At 36.1% G+C, this 25,018-nt stretch overlaps 1 protein-coding gene across 5 annotated transcripts in view; it reads left to right on the top strand.

Annotated features, from left to right (window-relative positions):
* LOC143215836 (peroxidase) overlaps nt 1-23,901 on the top strand; it is a 36,388-nt gene extending 12,487 nt beyond the window's left edge. For 2 of the 5 annotated variants that reach the window (XM_076438398.1, XM_076438396.1), the window contains exons 2-13: nt 10,659-10,802; nt 13,069-13,384; nt 14,542-14,756; nt 19,260-19,436; nt 19,962-20,158; nt 20,278-20,461; nt 20,811-21,153; nt 21,438-21,594; nt 21,733-21,906; nt 22,012-22,210; nt 22,529-22,634; nt 23,162-23,901. In XM_076438398.1, the coding sequence (XP_076294513.1) occupies nt 10,670-10,802; nt 13,069-13,384; nt 14,542-14,756; nt 19,260-19,436; nt 19,962-20,158; nt 20,278-20,461; nt 20,811-21,153; nt 21,438-21,594; nt 21,733-21,906; nt 22,012-22,210; nt 22,529-22,634; nt 23,162-23,249 (2,289 nt within the window). In that variant the 5' untranslated portion in view covers nt 10,659-10,669 and the 3' untranslated portion in view covers nt 23,250-23,901. Of the gene's footprint in view, nt 1-55; nt 192-6,632; nt 8,562-10,658; nt 10,803-13,068; nt 13,385-14,541; nt 14,757-19,259; nt 19,437-19,961; nt 20,159-20,277; nt 20,462-20,810; nt 21,154-21,437; nt 21,595-21,732; nt 21,907-22,011; nt 22,211-22,528; nt 22,635-23,161 lie in introns of those variants that run through there. The other 3 variants (XM_076438397.1, XM_076438395.1, XM_076438399.1) reach the window with 3 other exon arrangements.
* The last annotated feature ends 1,117 nt before the right edge of the window (nt 23,902-25,018 follow it).

Here is a 25,018-nt window from a genome sequence, read left to right as displayed (position 1 = left end):
AGGAAAACTAAAGGCTCCTCGAACCGTGTTCGCTTCTGAGATCTACGTCGCATGAGCCGGTAAACACGAGACACCGAACACGCAGCTGTTCCGCCTCTGCCTTTGGAGAATGTTCCTTGTAGCTCCGGTCGACAACAATCGCTGGGCTTACACGATGCACGGATTGGAGAAGCCTATGGATCACGTGTCCGGTAAATCCCATGATACACCCGCTTTATCGATGTGTCGCGTGTCTCCGAGTAACAGGCAAAACAACGTGAGTCACGCGCTCGCTTGACAAATTTCTCTGTCACTGCAGTAACCGAGCTGGCATTCTTCGCGGGAAGTAGAAAAATTCTTGCGTAGACAGTATTCAATGTACATGTGGTTTTGCTGACTTTTAGAAAAATTGATGATCAATTGGACCCATTTTGGGACAGCTCCCTATGAGTAGCGCGTTATGACTAGTTGGGGCCTTGGGCAAAGCAGAATTTTGGGCCCCTAAACCCAACTAAATAACTTTACGAGAAAAACGCAGAATTTGGAGCTTGGATCATGGTTTGTGTTCGGGGCCCCCTTGTGCTTGGGGCCCCGCGCATTTTCCCAAGTCGCCCATACGGTAATGCGCCACTGCTCCCTATACTGTAGCTTATTGTACTGATTTTTAGAAAAATTACTGATCAATGCGACCTATTTTCAACAGCCCTCTATACTGTAGCTTATTGTACTGACTTTTAGAAAAATTACTGATCAATGGGACCTATTCTCAGACAGACCCGTATACTTATTATACTGACTTCTAGAAAAGTACCTGATTCAATCATTTTGAGACGATCCACTGTAGAATTGTTTGACAACAATGTGTACCACCAATTTTGCAAGTGGATATTCAATGGACGATTTTGATAGATATAGGAAGACGGAAGCAAAACTTTATTTTCAACTTTAAGAATTTTTTCTGGTTCAACCGTGGTAGCTATAGGATTTTTCTTGGTATAGAACTAGTCTATAGACTTTTCCGAACAGAACAGTATATTTTGTTATGACTGGACTGCGGATCTTTATGCAAAATAAAAATGTTTTGCATTTATCGTGGGTAGCAGGAATAACATAAACGTTGATTTCCATCCCTTGATGACTTTGTCATATTAAAAGCAACATTACAACATTCTTGATTTTTTTCAATTTTTTACTGTATTATTTATTTTTCACCCAACCAATTTTTCCATAAATGCATAAAGATCCGCAATCTAGTTATGACTACACTGCGGATTTTATGCGTTTATGATAACAATGGCTGGATCGAATACAAAACAGTAAAAATATGTAAGCTTTGTAATTGTGTAAAAAAATATGTTGCATAAATTCTAATGATTATAGAATGGCAGTAATAATTGTCAAGATTGAACATTTTTAGTTTTTCTCGAAAACTGAGTTTAGTAATAGTGTGTATTTTTGTTGGTAACTTTATGTTTATTTTAGTTGGTCGTCAACAACTATGTGCATTTAGATAAGAACTACATTTACATACTGCTTCGTTAGACACGTAATTGTGACTAATTGTGACAATATTTGTGACTTTTGTGGATTTTTGATTCACAACCACAGATATGATCCTCGATTTTGGCGTTCCCAAAAATTATATTGTTGTTAGAATATTTAAATGAAAGTTGATGTGTTTTCGCCATTTCATCAGTATCTTGGAAACTGTACAAGGCATAAACAAGATAAAAAGCGAGAAAGAAACGAATCGCAATAAATAAAACACACAATGCTGAGGTCATTAAAACGTCATCTTAGATAGCAATTGTTGTTCACTCGTCTTGCATAAATAATTATGTCCACGTCCTCTTAATTATTTCTTATAACTTTGGGTTGCTTAGTAACTTAAAAAAGAAATCATTTATGAAAAAGAATAATAGTACGCAGTCCCATAAATTTTACTCGTGACTATACAAACAAGCATAGATTTGGTATGTAATTAAGATAAGAATCGCCTTGTATTTATAGACCATTACATGATAAAGGAATTTTAACATAAAACGCAAAAACAAGTTGTAGAATAATATTCTTGTAAAATCTCTTGAATTTTTCATGCCTTTGCGAATATCTGTTGATTTCAACTTTTTCCAAGCCACGAGGTTGAAATGAATGAATGGTTTTTTCGAGATTAATTGTTTGCAATGACCGTTTCCCTGGCTGTATAAATATTGACATATTTTTTAATCAGTCGTTGCTCTTGTCACGAGAACAATTAAATGAATGATAAATGAAGATGAACTTATCCTCAAGGCTGAAGAATCAACTTTGTTTGCCCAGGATGAACATACATAATAACATAATACTTTATTTCTTAAATAATTAAATATTATATGGTCAATATACATAATATATCGATGCATTATGACTGCATTTAATTAAATAGTTTACTTGCAAGCAGGATTATGTAGATCGGGCCCGCGAGCCGCATTTGGCCCATTCTCCCACTTCTTCATTCCGCTAAGGTGGGCGGTGACGTTCCCCCACTACTTGACACTGCATTTTAACTAGTAGAGGAACTGTCGTAATGTACATAATGAAATATAACATTTTGTAACTTGCAAATCTTCACTTAATTCCAACTTTGAAGTACTGTTTTAAAAAGGTTAGAACCAATTTACTCCATGTTTAAAAAAATGTATGATACTAGAAATAAGGGGATTGTTTAATTTTAATATTAATTGTCCCAAATTATGTTTAATCATACCAAAGATACATAACAATCGTATTTTAGTTGAGAATAATTTTTAAGTTTATTATGTAATTTTTGCATAAATTACATAAAATTTGCACAATTTATATAAAGTTTATTATGTGATTTTTGAACATACTCCAAATAATCATTTATATAAAATATTTGCAGTATTTTTATAATAGCTATAGCCTCGTGTAATATTTTTAACTAAAAGTGATTTGTTCCTCAAACCAAATTGTTATTTTGCAGACTCGCAACTCGTTACGTTGTGCAGATTATTTATGTAGCTACTACACGTGAGGTGTATTATTTTTGAGCAAAAACAGCACGTTCTTGCTGGAATCAGTAACATTAAAAGCTGAAGATCGTGACTTGTTTTCGAAGCGCCAGGAATATGTAAAACAGTAACTGAATCGCAAACTGCGCATCGTTTGCACATAGCGGAATACATAATTCAGGATTCGTCTGCGTTCTTTTATTTGCTGTGCTATTTTTGTGCAGTTATACAAGAGAAACTGTTTTACAGTGAACCTTCCATTCGAATTTACTAACGTTGCTATTATTACAATTTTTATTCTATGTCCAACAAAGTTGCAAAAGTCCAAAAAGTATTTGCAATGACTATGATTTTCATGATACAGTCACCTACTCTCTAATTTACAATTGTGAAAATGGTAAATGTGTATGTGAGAATTCATTTTGAAAATTCTACATTAATGTATATCGTGTGATAACGTGTTCAGGTTAATAAAATCTAAAGGTTAACTTTAGGTTTTGTGGGAAAGTTTGATAGAATAATTATATTTTTGTGTACTAAAGTGTTAGTAATAATAATGAAAATAAAAATCTGCAGTGTAATTATAGTGGTGCCTCATTCTAGTAGTACAAGGAGTGCTAATAACCCTATTTTCTATTGGCTCGCACTTAGGCAACGTCACGAGATGGTAGTGGGGGGAAATACAGACAAAAGAGAAAACATGTGACGCTAGGGGAACTATAACTCGAGCAACATGAACTAGACTTAAGGTATTGCATAGTGAAGCCTTGGCGACCAGGCTCCGAACAATGCGAGTAATTCAAGACATCCCTTGTGATTACTTTCAATAGAGAAATCGTTGTGTCACCTATTTCTGCCCGGAACAATTACACAATCAAGGTCTTACACGACTGGAGTGCGAAGTTTATGGCAATTGTAGTGCGATTCAAGTGATGAGTTCTTTTCCTGTAACGTGTAATTTGGCAAAGGTAATCGTTAGACTATGTTTTAAATTTCTAGTAAATTATAGTACTATAGTTAGCCGGCCATGACATTGTTTTTTCGTAATTATCCAGGAAAGGTTGCAGATGTAGACTTTAATTGCTCGTTTGTCTAGACTGGTGCTTATTTATGTACACTTAAAAGTGTAATGAAACATCTAACAGTTTTAAAAATAGTTTGAAATTCATTTTATATAGTTATTATTATACTATATATTATTACAAAATAAAAATTGTATTAATTTTATCATACAGGAGTTACATAAACATTTATTTCTTTTTTTAACCATTTTAATCAGTTGAAAATAATATCCCAGCATTTTTAAGTTGTTTAAATGTTTTTACAGTTTTGCATTTGATCTTCACATTTTGACATAAATAAATAAATTCCGCAGTCTAGTTATCTTCTTTAAGGTTGTTATCAATTGATACTAAATAATTGTTATCAATTAACACACTGATACTAAATCACGAAGAAATATTTCACAATATTTTAGAATATAAAAATATCTATCTCTCTCTCTATTGGAATTATCATTAAATATTCATTTTGAAAATGATTCCAATGTGTTAATGGAAAATTTTGCACATACACTTGAGTAGAAACAGTTTAACAAAAAATAAATAAATTTGCATTGCTGGTGAACAGAGAATATGCAAAGTATTGAAAAAGTAACCGACGTTTGTAAATTATTTTTTGAAACCTTCATTACGATTCACTTGAATGAATTATTTAGATTCGGTCAAAGCGTTGACGTATGTTTTTTAAATACTTTATCTTTTCTACGAACTAATAATTTCGGAGGACTTGGAAATAATTACGAAAAATGGAAGACAATGAGTTGTTGTACATTTTATTTTAACAAGAGCCATAAGAATGTACATTTCAAGTTACGAATAATACCAGATACGGTATACTAACATACATCGCAATGTTATGAATTAATTAATGTTTGTATTCATGAAACTAGCAAATATTTGCAAGTTGTGACTGCAATAATACAATCAGACACGTGATATTTTTTGTGTTAGAAATAACATTGATTTCCATTTCTCAAAATATGCATATAATAATATATAAATCTACAATTTATAGTAATTGTTACTCAAGTATCAGTTTGTTATTATTTTATCATCTATCAGCTCTAGTCTGCTCCAGACGTTATTTATAATATAAAGTAACATCTTCATACCAGACTCTGTTCTCGTCATAGTCGAGTATGAATATTCTTTAATCACGTGCTTCATCATTAAAAATAGGACTGGCCTCTCATATCTGTTTATCTGAATTAATGATGAGCTCTCGTTATACTATTATGACACTATTTTAAAGTACAAAGTATGCAGAAGAACTGTGTACAAAATCAGAGAGGTATTTTTCAGTACTTTTTTTTAAAAGTCGAATCAAAGTTGATAAACATATAATACGAGAAATGGAACAAATTGTTGATATTTCAAAACAATATTTGTGGGGTTTCAATGGTCTTATAATACCAAACACAACTAGTAAAAATCAAATTAATCGAGTAACCATTCAGCAATATTTTTCAAATAAATAGAAAATGCAATATAAATGTTAACAATGTGCAATTTAGGCACTCCTGATTAAAGTCAATGTTCGTACCAATATATATATACATACATTATTGTGAGTTCTATGGTCTCAGAAGTATCAGCTCAACAAGCTCCAATTGAAGTAACGTGAGACACCATGACGTAAAACGTATTGTAACTTCAGCCGCAATGTTGGTTCAGAGCATGCGCGGAAATAGTGTGAATGCATTTTCATAAGAACCAATGAACTATTAAAAATAACTTCGCGAATATTCGCAGACGCCGAATCATAAGCTTGCAACGTGAAAAGAAAGAAGCTTGTTGTCTGCATGATTCGTTTATTTATTAATTCGATGGCTGTATCGAACGCGGGGGTGTTTCGGTTTTAATCCACGGCGGATTAGACAGTTGTCGTTCTATTTTCACACTTGTGTGGGCGCCAGGCGTGCAGGATGTGAAATATGATATGAATCATTGCCTTGAAACGCGGCTTATCGATTTATTTATACAATAACATTTTTTTAGCGAGCTTCGGGTAGGAAAGCTGGCTAAAGTTGCTACGCGATGTGCAAATTAGCTGGTTTTGCAAAATTAAAAGTGCTCATTTGGTTATTACTGTAATAAGGATTTTATACACTTACCACAATAATTAATACATTAAAAAATTAAAAAAAGAATGACATTTATATTTGGCCCCTGTGTTCTGTAATTTGTCTCTTGGAATCATAAATGTATGAATTAATTAAGGTATGTTTACTATAATCTATAAATAGAATTTTATACAGTTCTCCAAATATAGTTTTTATAAAAAATATCACCATTTTTGCTTCGATATGAATAAATACAATTTCATGGAGTATCGATAGAATTATAATTTTTTTATCGTTTGTTATCATAAATTTAATTCATTATACATTTTTTATCGTTCATTATTATAAGTTATTATTATAAACGATAAAAAAATGATAATTGTATCGATACTTAATGAAATTGTATTTATTTATATCGAAGCAAAACTGGTGATATCTTTTATAAAATCTATATTTGGAGAACTGCATAAAATTCTATTGACATTCCTTGAATAGTTTATGTCAGCAACAACTCCCAACGCAGACCTCTCAGAAACAAGTAGGGACTGCTTGAACGTACTATATTTATGTGAAAACATACATGCGAGTCTATCTTTAGTCGAGATATGTCGTCTTCTGAGAATAAAAAAGAGTGAGTAAAAATATTCCAGTAAATATTTTCAGGTTTTGCGAAATAAACATCGACTTTGACTTTCGATCATGAAATATGTATTTAGGGCTATTAATTGTGTCGTTCACTTAATTGAAATATGAGCCGTTATTTTTGACAGTGGTACGAGTCCATTTGTTTATTAATTTTTTAAAAATTCTTTTCATATCTATATCCGAATAAAACTGCCATTGACTCATTTTTTAAATGCAGCTGTTATCATGTACGTAGCCATTTAGTGACAGTAAAACAATTACTATCTGCTTGAAAAATGTTACACTTCCCAAATAAATAATTAACGGTTGTAACAAAACAAGGTTGTAAATTTTCTAGATTTCTAATTTTAAATCAACAAACAGAACATTACTCAAACTGTCAGTGTATACCGACTGTGATTAGGCAACGGTTTCCTATTGGTACCTAACCTAACGTTCGTTATCCAATATTTTCCTTCAGAAGTCATAGTGTAATTAAAGCTCTCATCGGTGTGCCCGTATAAGTGCACAGGAAAAATAAGAGTCGAATAAGTCATGTCAATACTGATTAGTAAAGACTATTTCGCAATAGACAAATACGTCGTTGATCGCTAATAAAAGTTAAATGACGGAGATTGGATTGCGTACTATTTCCTGCTGGAATGTACACAACGCGGAAACAATTTTATAAATGTTGTCCTTTGCCTAACATTATCCTCCTGGTATCTCTTAATCCTGCTATACTGAAGATATTCAACTAAAAGCCAATCAAGGTTCATGTACAGCCCAGCTCATTGTACAAATAACTATTATGCAATCACGCACGCTCCACTGATCAGTTCGGATAAGCGAGGTACTACTATATCGTGGATTAAATGCATAAATACCATCCGAACAGCATCGTATTCGGACTCGTTTAAATCAGACAAATGTCACGATTGTGTTGCTGAAAGTTTATTAAAACAACTAATAATTGTGACATTTAAATTATTTAATTTTTCGTGAGAGAAGGTTCAAGCAATCGGCTGATTTCTATTTTAAATTCGCGCGAAATCAGGAAACCAGATGCTAAATTAAATTGCCATTGTTTTCATTATTTTTTCCTCTTGACGTAACACGTGAGCTAGAAGCAGAATCGCCGGATTCGTCTCCCCACTCTATCTTCCTCTTCTACGACGCTTTTCCCCCATGGTTCCGCCACGGCCCAGTCACGTGACGGTACCGGCAGAGAGAGGGTAACTTTTCCCTCATCTGAGTCAATTTCCCGGATCTGACTGGAAGATTGAAGTGTTTATGTCCACTCGGCTCACGTGTAGACTTCAAAACAGTGGAATCACGTGGGCGGCTCGTGTTCACAACGCACCGGCTTTTCGTGGGAATCGGAGACCATAAATCCACGTTGGCGAGCATGGAAATTTCGATTGAGACGCGAAATTGGAACCAGGGTGGGGGCTAAGCGCGTAGATGTGTAAACAATAATGCCACGATGTCCCCTGGAAATCACGCGGAATGGAATGCTTCGGAGGAAACAAACGCAGTTATCTCGCGGGCTTCGAACGAGCACATTCACTCGTATCGCGGGTGCTCCGATCGAACAGTGTCCTTTGATAGCGTCCTATGCGCGCTTTATCCGACATAAATAGACGAGGGGAGACCCGAGACGTGCAGTTGTTCTGGATCTCCGCGATTATCGACGGAAAAATCATTCGCATTCGACGAGTTCTCCTCTTTCCTTCAGAACTACGCCAATATCTTCAGTAGATCAGCGTGTCGCTTAAACTCGAGGTTCGGGTCAGTTACAGAACTTGTGCGAAAGATATCCTGTAAGTAAACGCATTTCGCGGCACAATTTTGTCTTTTTTATTTTTCGAAATTGCAAATATCCGAGGAAATTAAATGTTAAACTTGCTCTGGTAATGTTGAGCTCCAGGGTACCTACATTTTTTAAATATTGGAAATTATGGTTATTTTCTGAGACAATTACTTGTTAAACTCCTGGTAATAGTGTTCTCGAGGATACCTGAATTTCTTAAACACTATGTCAGTTGTGCACCCTTAATTCTGGGTCCCAATTAACCCAAATTAACTCGAATACCAATAATTTTTGTATAGTTTATTTTTTCTTGAGTTTCTAATTTAAATTGTTTGTTTTTTTCGTTTCCTGACCATGAAGGGGACCCTGTGACTAGTTTACCTTCATTTTGTATTTATCTTTTTGCATAATTAAAAATAAACGGGTGTTACATATTGAGCTTAACTTGCCTTGGCCTCTTTATTGCTATCACGCTTCAGCCTACATCATTTTGAAAACACTGAACGTTACACTTGTTTTGTATGTATGTTTTTGCAAGAGTTCGAATTGTTGATCTCTACTGGACTGAAAGCCTTGAATTCATAAGAGTCGTAACACTTCAAATGTATTTATAACCTGAAAAATATGAAAACTGAATAGTTGTTGATTGTTTATGTTATGAATTGAACGATGCTTTCGATAAGATACTGATGATAACCGTGCACTGCACACGTATCAGTATATATATCGCTTATTTTTTATGATAGGAGAAAATGTGGTGATAGGCAAGACATTTTTCTTGAGGTTTCAAAGTCATCGAAGCTTTTTTAATATTAAACCTACCGAGCACTTAAAACGATTAAAATATTTCATGTTAGAAAAATGACAAAGCTCTCTATTTATTTAGATTTTGAGCAATTTTGATTACGATATGTGCTTGGATAATGAAATTTATCGAATCGATTTCCATGTAAGCAACTTCATAATTTCAGTTATTGTAAAATGAAAAATATAAAACCAGCTAGTTGACCGGCAGTGGTAAGATTAGTGTTAAATGAGACTAAAGATTTTCATTACAAGTTTTATAGCTCATAAAAAACAAAATTAAGATATTTATTCAATAACATAAGTTACCTCAAAAATGACACAAAGTGATAAAAAGTTATTGAACATACCTATGGATAAATATCTTAATTTTATCTTTGAAATATTATAAATGCAATGTGTGATATATTTCTTCAAATCTCAACAATGTGTGTTAAGCTTCACAGAAAAATGTCCATTTTTAGTGAGAGTCTTATCAAAATGAAATCAACATAAACATAAAATTAAAAAAAAAATCGTGTATATTAGAAATGCACAAAATATTTAGCTCAAGTGGTACAAGTAACACTATCACACCATAGAGCAAAGTGTTGAAATCCACACGACCATGGTAATATCCTAATTACCCACATCCTTATCTCGGACAAAAAAATGCTATCGATGAGCAACGTTCAGCTCAGAGTTCGGAAAAATTTCTCGTACGTCAAACTCGACACAGTGACATTAATTACAATGATGATTCACTGTGAAAATTTTTCCCTATTGATTAATCAGTTTTACAAGACTCGCCCATACTAACGAGACGAGGCAGTAAACATAAACATAGCCGCTCGAGTGCGACGGAGTAGAAGGTACTTCACTGCCTCGCCTCGTTGGACAAGGTATAACAAGTTACAGTAAAAATAAATGTGTTAATCATTTAACTTTATCGGTTATCAGTAGACTGCGGATCTGTATGCAAAATAAAAATGTTCTACATTAATTGTGGGAAGCAGGGATAAAATAGAAGCTGATTTCATCCCTTAATGATTTTTTTACTTTAAAAACACAACATTACAATATTCTCAAATTTCGACAATCTTGTACTGTTTTATATTTCCCCTAATCAATTTCTTCATAAATGCATAAAGATCCGCTGTCTAGTTATCATAATCGGCGTTGATAGATAGAGGAATAATTTCGGTTGCGATAAAAAGCATACTGTAAATACTATAGCGTGGAAAAATTCGCGCGTTGAGTCATCTCAAAGAAATTGTTCGCGAACAGCAAGTGAGTAACGAGCATTTCTTTTGTTTTTGTGCAGCCGGTGGTCTAATGGCGGGTTCCGTGGCTACTCTCACGGTCCTATGGATCTCCCTACAAACCATGGGGTTCCTTGGGAATTCCCATTCGATCGGCGCCTATAAGCTGCCGATGTCATTGCAGAACTACCTTGCCAGCTACACAGGTAAGTGTGTCATTGTCAATGTTTCTTCCTATTCTCTTGATTGTTAAACGGCGACTACGATGGCCTGCGCTCGAATTTTGGCGCTGCATTACCGTCGATTTATTTGTTTATTTATCGAATATCAATGACTGATTTCTTTTATAGTATCCTGTCACCCAATATATATTTTTTCATTTTTTACTACGATCTTTTTTGTCTGACATTCGCTTCACGTGGAAAATAATATTAATTAACAGCCGTAAATCGCGTTATTATTATTGGCGTAATAATGATAAAGGTGTACAAACACGATAAGAAAGCGTATAGACAAAGCCATATGGTTTAATAATTGGACAATCTGGATTACAATGCATTAAAGAATTTATTGCACTCTGCAAATGACGAAGTTTAGTCTGTTGGTATCACAGGTATAAAGATAAAGGAATTTAATATGAGACATCCATATACTAGTTTCGAAGCATGTATTAAGTATGTCTGCACTCTTGATTGAAGAATCTGATTGAATTCGTGTACAAATGTTTTTATTGTTGGAACTCTCTACTTATTACTACTTATTTATATCAACAATGCTGGCCCAAAGAAAGTTTAAGACTGGTAATCGGGAGACTACAGATTTTTATAGATACAAGTTTCACCAGATTAAAATTGAAGTATCAACTGTTAACAAATTAATGATAACTCATAATTGGATAGCGGATTTTATGCATTTATGACAAAAATGAGAAGGTGTAATTTAAAACAGTGATAACATTAGAAGAATTTGAAAATACTGTTATATTATTTTCCACCTATTAAACGTATTAACGAAAAAATAAATTTCTACCTCACTTTAGTTTGTTGCAATTCAGGTATAAAATGTTTATTTTGCATAAAGATCCGCTCTCTACTCATAATTATACAATTGATTAAATTTAAAACGATTTTAAATAACGGATTGTAAATTTCTCAACAAATTTCAATCCTATTAAGATGAATGCTTAAAAAATATCAAGGTACAGGCAATACTGATTGGAATAACAGCACTACTATATCAGCTTCAATAGATTAAATTTATCAATTGCTGCATTACACAACATAAATTATTACAAGTAAATTGGAATCAACTTTCGATTAAATTTTTACGTCGATGTACAAAATTAGATAGTTATTTTTCGTGATTACAAACTGCAAATTTAAGCAATCATTAAACTTTTTTGAGGTCAATATTATTTAATGGCGTCATGCAGTATTACTTTATCTCAACAATATCTTTTGTTATGTATTATATTGTAACAATATAATGTATTGCATACTTATGATACACATTTAATAACCCTTGGTAATATGACACATAAAGGGTGCTTTCCAGGTGAAAACATTGTCAAAGCATGAATAGAATACCTTGATCATTAACACGGGTCAATTTCGCTTTAACGAACGTCCGAGATAACGAACGCAAGAGCAACAATACTGTTCTGTTTTCTCTATCTCTGCGACGATGTTTGGCCATTTCAAAAGCCGCGTGTAGGAACGCGAATGCGAAAACGAACATGCAATCTGTTTCCCGAGAGCTTGGATGCGATATCTCCCAAACTTAATATGCAATTAAGAGAAAAACGATAATAACATAAGCACATACAATTTTCCTTGATTGAGACGAGTGGTTGTGTGAGCTAAATATTCTAAAATGATCAAATTGACTAATAAAGTGATTACTAAACATGCAACAAAATATCTGCACATATCTCACGAATTTTTTAATAAGTGAGTGGACAACGATGCGAAGAATGCAAGTGTCTCGGTGACCTTCCTAATCAAGATTCGAAACGGGTTATTTAAATTATGAAAGTAAGAAAACACGATCGCGTGCTGAGAGATGAACGTGTGCCAGAATGATGGGCATGATTTCCCACTTTTCCACCTTGGCAGCCAAGTAGAGAGGGCAACTCTCCTTTGCCTAAGCTGGAGAGAAGAATGGGAATGTGAGACAAAACAAATATGAAGCTCTCTACCTGCCTGGCGATTAATTGAAAGTATAATCTGATAATTAAAATATCGGTGTAACACGTTCGCGATGGGCGTGTACCACTGTATGGCTATTACACCACAGATGTACCACGACCACGTGCTAACGGTGGGAATTATGTGCAATGTTGAACTGTAGAAGATAATTCGCAGGAAGAATCAATTTTTCTGGAGGTATAATCGCGTCCAGGCTGTCGTGAAAGAGACTGTACCCGCGCGACCTGTTGAATTTACCGAGTGCATTTTACCGACGTTTTTAAAGGTATCCTTTCAGGTTTGCCGATGTCGAACCAACCTTATGAGGTCGTCGTAGACACCGGTCATGTCCAAAATCGGCGTTTCCCTCACATTGACGAGGCGGTCTTGAACAACTCGATCAGTTTCGCGCAAAGCTTGGTCAATCGTATGAGCACCCTCGAAAGGAATCTCGTGAACGCTGGCATCGAATTGCAGGCAGACACGCCGGCGGAAAAGCAATTCCGTGATTCTTATCCTTCCGAGGATGCTTTCGAGAGAGGCCTCGATGCCATTGTGGCGATGAAAGCTTCGTCCTATCTCCTTCACCAGAGCTGCCGCAGGTAATACGCCTCACCAGGCACGAAGGTACCAGTCAATTCTCGTAGCCCTCCCCTAACCTCGCGGTTAGGCTCATTCCTCCTATCATCTGGCACGCGAGGGGCATGTTTCACCCAATCAGAACGGTGCTTTTCTTCATTCTATTCAATTCTGCTGAAACGACCAGCAACTTGACGTTTCAAATTGAAAAAGATGGATTTCATTAATGTGGACAGTTATACAGGGTGTCACAAAATGTCGGAAAACATTGGAGGGGGGTGGTGCCCGAGGTGATTTGAAGTAACTTGAAAATGACCAAATGATTTGTTTCATAGACATGTTTATACATTTTTAATTTTCTGTCGTTGATTATGCACTATGAAAACGAAAAATGTGTAAATATGTTTGGAAATTATCCATAAACAATTTATGTGTGATTTTTTTTATTTAATTGTTTATCAAGCCAAGCGTCTGAAATTTTGACTTCATTAACAAATGATGAATTATTTGTATGTATGCATTGCTTAATGCTGCATATTTCCTATCAGGAAAACAGTTCTCACGTTTAGTGTGCAATATGAAATTCCCCCACGAGGTATGTTCTCGAATGCAACAGCTACTTTAGAGTTGCTTGCCAAATAATAAACTTTTGAGAACAACTTTTGTATAAACACCTGCCAGGTGAAATTCTAATAGTGTCCAGTCACTTTTAATCATATTTCTGTCATAAATTTATAAATTTAAATTTTACTAACAAATTTTAATGAAATTTATACACGATAGTGTGTTGAAAAATAGTAGACATATTTTTTTTACCTAATGACACTCATGTTAAGGGGGTGAAAATATCTCTAAACGTTGGGGATGAAAACCCTATCTTTGCTAAAAAGTATAATGGAAACGATATAAATAATGAAATATAATCCATATTTCTTATTAGTAATCTATGGACAAATAGGGGATATGTTTTTTGGAATTTTTTTGTTTTTGTCATTTAAAAATAATAATCCGTCTAATCCGAATATCTTACATTTCTAACTAACCCGGAACAAGTCTTCACAATCCTCTTGAACTTTTCGAATCCAGCCCGTGTCCACCTCGCGTTCGTCCTAATCACGGACAGGTGCCAGTTCATTATCTACCACTAAACGAAATACGAAGTAACTGTTATCTCTTGCAGGTTCGGGTTGGAGAAGGACGATTGTGCGCGATTCATCTCGACGCTGTCGTTGCATGGTACCCCGTTGAGCTCCGCCTGTTCATTAACGCAGGTGGATTGCAACTCTGAAGACAAGTACCGAAGCATCGATGGCAGTTGCAACAATATCGAGAACCCAACCTGGGGTAGTGCGATGACCGCGTACAACAGAATTCTCTTTCCCCAGTACTTTGACGGTAAGGATTCGACAAAGATTCGGCAAAGATTCAGCAAAGATTCAGCAAAGATTTCTTGGACACCTTGGTCCCAGGGCTTGAAACGGTTCCGAAAACAACTGTCCAATATTAAAACTGATATACAAAGGTTCTGATTAATACAAGTACAAAGAATCTTCATTTCGAATTCAATAATTTTTGCCTTACCTTTTCAAACATGGTGCCAATGGATTGCCGAGATTCGTCCGATTAAAACGAGTCCAAACACGACATAAATCGGTCGAGTTCTATAAACTTCATATATGTATAGCAATCATACGTATGTCCTCCATTTTATTATTCACGTCGCCCATAAAACTAGTCCGATGTACGTCGTGTTTGTACTCATTCTAACCGGAAAAACCTCAACAATCCACCAGTACTACACTTGAAAAGGTAAAACAAAAATTACAAAAATTACTCTGTTAAAAAACAGAGTTGGCAACAAAAGAATTAAATGTGTCAGATTCTTTTAAGAGTTTTTAAACGTGATTAAGTGGGGAAATGGGGTAGAAACTACCCTTACAGACAAGGTATAGGGCTGAAACTTGGTAGGAAAGACCGATCTAGATCCTTGAAGCTAGACTACTATGTTCCAAATGAAGATTCTGCAGAATTGTTGTAAAAACTGACGTCGATACTGTAACAGTTTTCAAGCCCTGATTTTCGTTCACCCGTGTTCCGTGAACTCGCGAATTTACCATCTATTCACCCGTTTATCCAAGCTGCGAGTCGTTCGGCTACCCGAGTCACCCGCGATCGGTCCACGAAGTTCTGCGGGTTTCCAGGATCGGGTCACTTTCCGTCGGGGTTCTTTCGAAGTTAGACTTTCGTGCCAGCCTAACCGTGTACCGCGATATCGTTATTTGTGTGGAATAATAATCGATACAATTATTTGCAGCCTGTGAAACGTTTGGCGCTTCCCCATCCTGTTTCCAGTCGTCCATCCCCTTGATTCTTCTGATCTGTTGTACTTCTCTTTTTCGTACTATCTCTTGTTTCGATTCTTAGGACTCTTATTTCATCAAGAATTATATCCCTGGTTGGGTATTCTGAGGATGTGAGACATTCTGCTGATAATGTTAATTAAACTAGAACTAAAACTATAATGTTGATTAAACTAGAGGGTTGAAAATTGCTGGTGCAGCGTTCAGTTTCTTTTAAAATTTTTAAAAAAGATATATATATATACAGGGTGGGGCAATAATTATTAGCACCTCCGATATCTTCGAAACTATAAGTTTCACAGAAATATTTGCTGAAATGAAATTGCACAGTACGCAGGGGGCCATTCGGTGGCGATAATAGTTTTTTTACAGGTGGAGGTACTTCGGACATTTGAAGGTCACCTTCATTTTTTTAAATGGAATGAGGTATTTTTTAATACATCAATCGATGCAGCTGGACATTCGTTATAAAAAAGTACTAACTCTCGTACTAACAATAAGACGTTAGTGTTTACTTACTTATGTAACGTCTTAGTACGACAGTAATGGTATTTTAGGGTTTTTTAAATTGAAATATCTCCTGAACTACTAACTTTTCGACATACATAGGTTAGTACTTTTTTATAACGAATGTCCAGCTGCATCGATTGATGTATTAAAAAATACCTCATTCCATTTAAAAAAATGAAGGTGACCTTCAAATGTCCGAAGTACCTCCACCTGTAAAAAAAACTATTATCGCCACCGGATGGCCCCCTGCGTACTGTGCAATTTCATTTCAGCAAATATTTCTGTGAAACTTATAGTTTTGAAAATATCTGAGGTGCTAATAGTTGTTGCCCCACCCTGTATATCTAATTTTAATTCCTTACCTAGGTGTCCTTTACCTTCTCTGTCTTCGATGATGTCTTCGATATCTCTTTCCGCAAGAAACGTTTAATTCTACGTACATCGAACACACGTTGTAACGGAACGTGTTCATTTGAATCGAATCCTGCATATTTATGATGTTTTGATACTGATAGGAATGTGATTGTACTTTGACTCTGACACGTGTACAAGGTGTCCTAGGTTCTCGAGATTATGGAGCTAAATTAACGTTTAGTTAAGCGAATTTATCGAATTTTTAGTCAATGAAGACCCTACCGAAGGTCTGTCTTATATCCTAATTCAAACTACGCGTTCAATTATTTTCAATTTGATTTTTCTCCAATTATGATTTTATATATTGATAGTAATTAAAATGTGAAATTGTGCATAGTATGATTGTTCTAACTATTTTTAGAACACCTCTTCTCCTTGCCTGAAGGTCGAACTTTACATAACAGATTACACTGTGCTGATTATGCTCAGTCTTGTCAAGATTGAGGAACAAAAATAGATTTTAAAAAAGTCCTAGTAAAACAACAGTGTTCAAAACGTCTTGGTCAACATTCATCCTTAAATATTAATCTTGGCATATATTAGTAGTTTTTATTAGTACCATTTGCTATTCCTTATTTGATTTCAGAAATTGTCAGATGTCTCGCAAACATAGGTTTCAAATAGAAGTTTAATCACGGTTGAGCAAATACTATTTTTTTTTTGTCAATTATAAAATGAAGAGAAATTTACAAAATGTAAAAAATTGTACACTATTTTGGGACACCTTGTACTTGAATCCACTGCAACACATAATTTTCACCATATAAGAAACAAAATAATATGCATTCCGAATGAATTGCAGGATCATTCTCCTCGTTTCTGGTTTCGAAGCAGTAGCTCCTATATGTAGGCTTCATTAATAGGAAAAGTAGATTCTCCGGCGAAATTCTCTTCGTGATTCCCTCCATACAATTCATCGAAAGACACAGTGCGACTGGTGTCTAATCACCTCCATTTCGATCAGACCAATTAGGTTCATCCAACCGAGAATGTTTAATTGTTTCTCAGACCAAAGCTCGAAACGGTTTCAGTGTGCGGTGACGACAAACCTCGACCTACTAACCCACCTAGTCCGCTCACATCTCGACACCTTTGGAGGCGTTTGTTCTCCCACGTACACACACTTCTTCAGCCACACTCACTCACACAAGTCACTATCAAAGCAGAGTAAAAGAAAAAAAAAAGAATACCAACAAAGAAACCGTGATAAACGAACACACTCTGTGATCCCTGGGCGCTGATGGATTAAACGAAAAAACTCGTCGATTGGCTTAACAAAATATATTCTGTGATTTGCATTACAGTTGTTGTGCGATAAGGCACATAGAGCATAAAATGCCTGAGTGTAGCAGTGAATAATACTGCCTACAATAGGGTGCCCCGGTCGGGAGATTCTATCCAGCAGTAGAATGTGTATGTAAACTAATTCGGATATACCTAATAATGTATCATATTTATTATTGTAACACTAGTTGAACTATTTTCTGTTGATTGCGGTATACGGGTCTCGTTAAAGGTGTCCGAGCCAGGTGAACCTAAGCTGAGAGTGTCAGACGATTTATTTGCAAACTGTCGCGCCATTTTTCCTAGAGAGTATCGCCAGACTCTATCTTCCCCTTCTACGACGCTTGTCCCCCACGCTTCCGCCACGTCACGGCCCGGTCACGTGACGCGCTTCTGGCAAAGAGAGGGTAACTGTATTCCCCGCGATCGAGTCAATTCCCCTAATCTGGCGACGCTGCTTCTAAATCTTCCTGGGTCTTCTAGACCTAGAAATTGTTATGGCTCCAAGGCGAAGACTTCAGCACTCTTTCAGCTTTGTTCTCTGGCTTGGGTACCTTCATCAGCCACCTAGATAAGTCACTTGATTCCTTCTGCGAGCGTTCTCGACGTGATCGTTTCTATGTCTCCGAATGTTTCTTTGAAGAGTCCGATGAGAACCGCCGCGAAAACGCGTTCTCACCGCGTTGGTTCGTCGACAACGCATCAGAACAACCATGTCGCAGTAGAACAAAAAGTATACTTTTATGCGGTGCAGCGCGCGAGCCATTTGCCGGTCGATTCTGGGGTCTCGAATCTACGTTTACCAGGAGGACTGTGGTAGCTTATAGTAAAATCCGTGTTTATGGTGTTCGACCATTGCCGGTCGGAAGTCAATTGCTCGGATCTCGGTCTCTGATGTGCCGTTGCGAATCGAACCAGAGGTTTTAGGCGCGGTTAGGTGATTCACTCGCACAGGGTTACCTCGATTCCTAACACTCGCGATCAGAGACGCGCAAATCATGCTCGCTCTCGCGCTGCACGGACACGTTTATACGCACACGAAATAAAACTCGTCGGAATCGGAGCGATCGGAGGACTAACGATGTTGCAAATTGTTTGATAATGTTTGATTTTATCGGATTTAAGTGTGAATAAAGAATTATTCAGTTTGGAAACGTTTGAGTATGATCAAGTAAGAAAGGTTGTTGTTTGTGAATGATGTGTTACGGATGATTGATGGAATGCACGTCTCGGTACAACCTTCTTCTTGAACGTAGTACAGATTCACTCCGATTCGACGACGTAGAATTGCTTGTAGTGCTAGTTTCCTAATGCTTTGTTCGGTAACCAGGGATTCAAGAACCGAGGCACATGGGCCAAGCGAGGAAACCATTGCCAGGAGCCAGGAGCGTCAGCGTGGCTCTGTCGACTCCCAACGATCAGTCGGATGTCAGCAGAACGTTGATGGTCATGCAATGGGGCCAGTTCGTTGCGAATGATATTTCTTATACACCGGTGCGCAAAATGGGTAAGTGTTCCATTCTTTAAAGAATTTATTATATATTTTTGTTGTTTTCGATGATTTTTTAAAATGGATCTTTTATCAGCATATTGGTGACATTTTCCTGATTGAAATGAGTCCAAACATGACAGGATTCGGAGCATGTTTGTTTGGACAATTAACGATTTAGTAGGACCTCGTTTATCCGAACGGATGTTAGGTTGTAGAACAAATAAGTCCTGTGTTTTTTTAATAAATGAGAAGATATACCGATCATAACCGAATACATTGATGTTACGATCTAATAAATCAGTCGAGATTTAATCCAGCAGTGTAGAAGTGTGCCTATTCTATTAGTCCTGAGTGATTAGTTCGGATAATCGAGGTTTTACTCTATCATGGATTAAACAAGTACAGCAGATCCAAATTGTGTCGTGTTTGGTGTCATTTGAATCAGAAAAATGTCACCAATATGTTGCTGAAGGTTTTATAAAATGTGTGTAGGTACTTACCGATGGATATTAATTAATTTTGTTTTATTTTGATTTTCAGTGTCATCGGGAAAACCAATTTCTTGCTGTCGACCTGACGGAAACACCTTGGCTCCTCGACACGTTCATCCCGATTGTTCTATAATTACGGTACCCGATCAGGATCCCGTTTATGGCAAACATTACGTTCGATGCATAAACTATGTGCGGTCGTTGCCTGTGCTTCGACCGGAGTGCACCTTCGGACCTGTAGAACAGGTAAATATGAATTGTTCATAATATTGTTCATAATAATATATCTATACATTGCGTATAGAATAATTAGGTATAATAGTATTTTTATTCACTATTAAATAAATGTTACGTTTAATTTACAGATGAATCAGGCCAGTCACTTTCTGGATGGTTCAATGATCTACGGTTCAACCTTGAAAAAGTCTCGCGAACTCCGTGCCTTCGATGGAGGTCGTTTACGGGTTCACAAAGACAACAATCGTCAGTATTTACCTGTTGGTAGCTCGGAAATTGGATCCGCTTGCAAGAAGGGCTGCTACGATTCTGGTAATAATAATATCCTCTTTAATAATTTGCCATACTACTTTTCAATATTTCTTTAAATTAGTCTTTCTCCTTATTCTTTCCACTATTGTTGAAATTAGCAACTGAATTCCCACTATTATAATTTTTTAAAATATTGTACTTTATTTCTACATAAACCATTTTATGATCTCTGAGATTGAGATCGTTGAGAAATCATTCATAATTATTAAAGATTTTAGTAGAAATAATACTTTCATTTAGTCCAGATGTTGTTTGGGTGAAGCCTAAGAGCGAAATACACTGAAAAGTATAAGATGGAAATTGTTGAATTACTTTCGTAATTGTTTATACAAATGATTCACTTGCACAGGTGACAATCGTGTAAATGCCCACCCTCAACTGGCCGTGATGCATACTGTCTGGCACCGCGAGCACAACAGAATTGCTGACAAACTTGCGACATTGAATCCCAGCTGGTCAGACGAGACACTATTTCAGGAGGCAAGACGAATTGTAATTGCTGAAATTCAGCATATCACTTACAAAGAGTGGCTGCCCATATTAGTGGGCAAGAAGTACTCTCGATCAGTTGGGCTCACTTTCGGAAATAGTTACAGCCGTAACTACAATTCCTTGGATGACCCTGCAGTTAGCAACGAGGTTGCAACTGCAGCCCTGCGGTTCTTGACTTCCTTGATGCAAGAGGAACTGAGGTAAGCTATACAGACTGTCTTAAAAATGTTCTTCCTTGAAAGGGGTGATTCTTGAGGTAATTTGAAGTAACTTTTCAAATACATTTTCTTGTAAAACCTATATGATGTCACACATAATATCTACCTGGTAATTGAGAGTAGATTCTTAACATTGACATTGTATTTTGTGAAGTGTTTCAAATTAATTTCTCTAAAATAAAACATAGACTTGTTCCATCGATAATCAATTTTTTACAAATTTGGAGTAGACAGTTTTCCCTGACAGTACCATTTCCATTTTCTAGCTTGACAGACAACACACGTCGAGTCAACAGCACTCTGTCATTAGTGGAGTATTTCTACAAACCTAGTGTAATCGAGACGGATGAAGTATTCGACGGATTTCTTCGCGGTATGGTCACTCAGACCAGCCAGAAAATGGACATGAACATAATTTCTGACGTAGGTATCATGTATTAAAAGTGTTAAAGGCACAATTTCAATCATAAAAGAAAGATACAAATTATTAGTGTCATTTCAATAATATTTAATAATACAAAAAACAGATTATTAACAGAAAGAATTGTATATATTTTATAGGTGACAAGCAGATTGTATGCTGAAGGCCAAAACAGCTTAGGTTTGGACGCCATTAGCTTGGACATTCAACGTGGCCGTGATCATGCTTTACCAGGCTACAATCAATATCGTAAATACTGTGGACTTCCAACCGCGAAGAACTTTGATGACTTCCTAGATTACATTCCATTGGAGGTATATCTCAACCTTATCAATTTCGTTATATGTTATCATTTATGTTCAACATAAACTTTGGTATTTGTATACATATTAACATTGTACATTTCCTGTCCTTAATAGATGTTGAAGAAATTGCGGAAAATCTACTCAAGTCCTCATGACGTTGATCTCATCATTGGTGGGATGCTTGAGAGACCAGTAGAAGATGGCTTGTTAGGTCCTACTTTCAGCTGCTTGATCTCTGAACAGTTTGCAAGAACTCGTCGCACTGATAGATATTTCTACGACTCTTCGTTTCAACCACAACCTTTCACACCTGGTAAGAGACATTAATTTTTAACATTTCTCATTCAATTCTTAAGTAAATAATCAATTTTTCAAAAAATTTCCATTCAATTATTCTCATTAGTTCAAATTATGTTCTCTGAAAATTTGTACTTTAAACAGTTTTACATTTTATTATACATTTACGACAGTCTATATTTTTCTCAATATTGTGTTTTTAATATTTCTATTCTGTTCTTTCTTGATGTGAAAGTGTATAGTGCATACGGCACACAAGTTACTTTGGTTGAAATTAAAATGAAAAAGTAGTATGATTGATTTATTAATTGATATAAATTATTATCTATTGTAGAACAATTGGCAGAAATACGCAATGCAACATTAGCAAGAGTGTTCTGTGAGAATGGCAACAACATCACACACATGCAACAAAATGTTTTCTTCAAACCACAAGCAGGGTAAGTTATTATCGAAACCAGCCTTTTTTACATATTTCTTAAAGATGGCCCACTTCCATTTTAGTTTCATTTATTGATAAGTTTAAGTACATTATTATTACAATTCATTCATATACATATAAAATATAGTTGCTGTATTCTAGACTCGTATGGAATCACTCCACTTTCCAATGTTCACTAATTTCTATGATTTTATCTATGTTTAGTATCTGTGATCAAACTTGTTGGTTTTATTGACAGATACTCTAAGATAAAATATTCTTAAATTTTATTAGAAGTTGTAAAATCACCTATTGTTAAAGAATTCTTGCCACATAATTTGTTCATTTTTTTAAGGTACTTTAAAGTAACATTTCCAGAAAATGCTACTAAATATAATGTAGTACTTCAATATTTTCACCAATTTTTGCTACAGAATTTAAAAAAATGGAAGATGTGTTATCCTTTTGTCACACAGTTTATGAACTTGAAATCATCAAGATATGAAAAACATATCAACATCTTCTAACAAATAAATTATGTTGCAGGAATGAGTTGAGGTCTTGCACAGACTTCGAAGCGATCCCTAGTGTGGATCTTTTCGCCTGGGCAGAAAGAGCGAAGGCGTATCGTTGAACATCCTCCTTAATTGGCTGGTCACATTGCCACATCGGTTTGCCCGTATTGCCAGACGGGCGTGACGCAGGCTGCGGTTTGACGTTCGGATAACAGTAGTTGAAGAACGTCGACGACTTGGTGTCAGAGCGTCGTCGTCGCGGAATCGGAGACAAAAGAGGAGAGGTATTCGCTGAAGCCGCGTGTGCCAGCGCGGATGACGAACGGGCACGATGAGGGGGAATTATTATTATTTTCAATGAACAAACGCGGTATGCACCGGAAGCAGTCGAGAAAATAAACGATATACACAAGGTGCATCCACAAAGTGACTAGTCGATTAAACGAACATGCGATGGGGCTAACGCACGCCGCGTGGAGAAATGTTGCAGGAGAATCGATGAACAAGTGCATGGGGATAAAGACAGAACTGCAGAAAAAAAGACTATTATATATTAAGAGAGTTTTATTTTAGAATAGCATTAGGAACACAGTGAGACAAGAAAGATATCTGAGACTGTAGATGTTGATTGCTATCTTTGAATTTCATACGCTTAACAAGTACTTGTAGACTTTCACGTGATCATGTTAATCGAAGGGGACCGTTTTATTGGTTCGCTCCACTTTTCATTCTTTATCAACGACGAATAAACAAGAATATTTGGTTTTTCTACTTATTATAGTTTCATTTCTTTTTAGTGGACGAGAGACAACTGGCGGATTCATTTTCACAGAACTACAGCATTTCCGTAACTGTTAGAATTTTATCCCCGCCACTTTCCTCTTCGAATCAGTCGAGTAGACACGCTGGAGCGGCAGTTACGGAGATACATATTAATTATAAATAATCATCCCCAGAAGTCGTTTGATGTCCAGGTGCTTGCAGAAGTAGACACCATTCTTCCCAATTTGTAGCACATCATCTGGATCAACTTCATTGAATTACTGCATTTTAGATTTTAGCCCAACTTGACATAGCAATGAAGATGCTTCTGTTAGGTACATCCATTTTCAAACTTCCCATGACCTTGTCTGATGAATACATGCATCACTATCCCCAATCATAACCGATAAAGAATATAAAGCTCATGTAATATTGAATGAACTGAAATGGCTCGTATGATATTGCTTTTATTTGTATTATACTTGCTACTTCGCTGAACGTATGCAACTAATAATCAACCATTGCGTCACTACATTTAAGGTTCAAATAAAATGCAGCTGCCCCGATACGAATATGCTTCATCCTTCTCCGTCATGTTTTTGCACTCGATCCTGAGGTTTCCGATGTGTACAGCAACGATTTAGCAGTAAATATTTAGTATGAAGAAGAAGCAGAAAGCTATCCGTTCGCAGCATTGGCAATCGAGGTAGGTGATAACGATTTTATGCAAAAGATACAGTTATGCATAAATACATATTTAAAAAATGTGTTTAATTCTATCGGTTATTTTATAAAGAAATATAGAACGCATCTTAAAATCTTAATAATCGTAAATTTTAAAAATCGTGGTATTTGTTGCAATCGATCTATCACGATCAGATAGCGAGCAGTAGTATTAGTTGCAATTTATCGTGATCAGACAGTGGACAGTTTTGATCCGATATAAGGCGAAGGCTACCGAAGGCTGCTATTTTTTCTTAAGTGGGCAGAGAGAGAACACGAAGGATAATTGAGAAGCTAGAATGTAGGTAGATCATAAAGTTGTTGGCCGAGCTGCGATATCTTCCGTTGGAAAAGGATGGAATATGGCACTAAGCGGTGTCGAGCGAACAACTTCGAAAGACGA

Source organism: Lasioglossum baleicum, chromosome 14, assembly GCF_051020765.1.
Source record: "Lasioglossum baleicum chromosome 14, iyLasBale1, whole genome shotgun sequence".
NCBI classification, from domain to species: Eukaryota; Metazoa; Arthropoda; class Insecta; order Hymenoptera; family Halictidae; genus Lasioglossum; species Lasioglossum baleicum.
The sequence above is the reverse complement of the archived record's forward strand: the minus strand, read 5'-3'. Positions and strand labels throughout refer to the sequence as shown.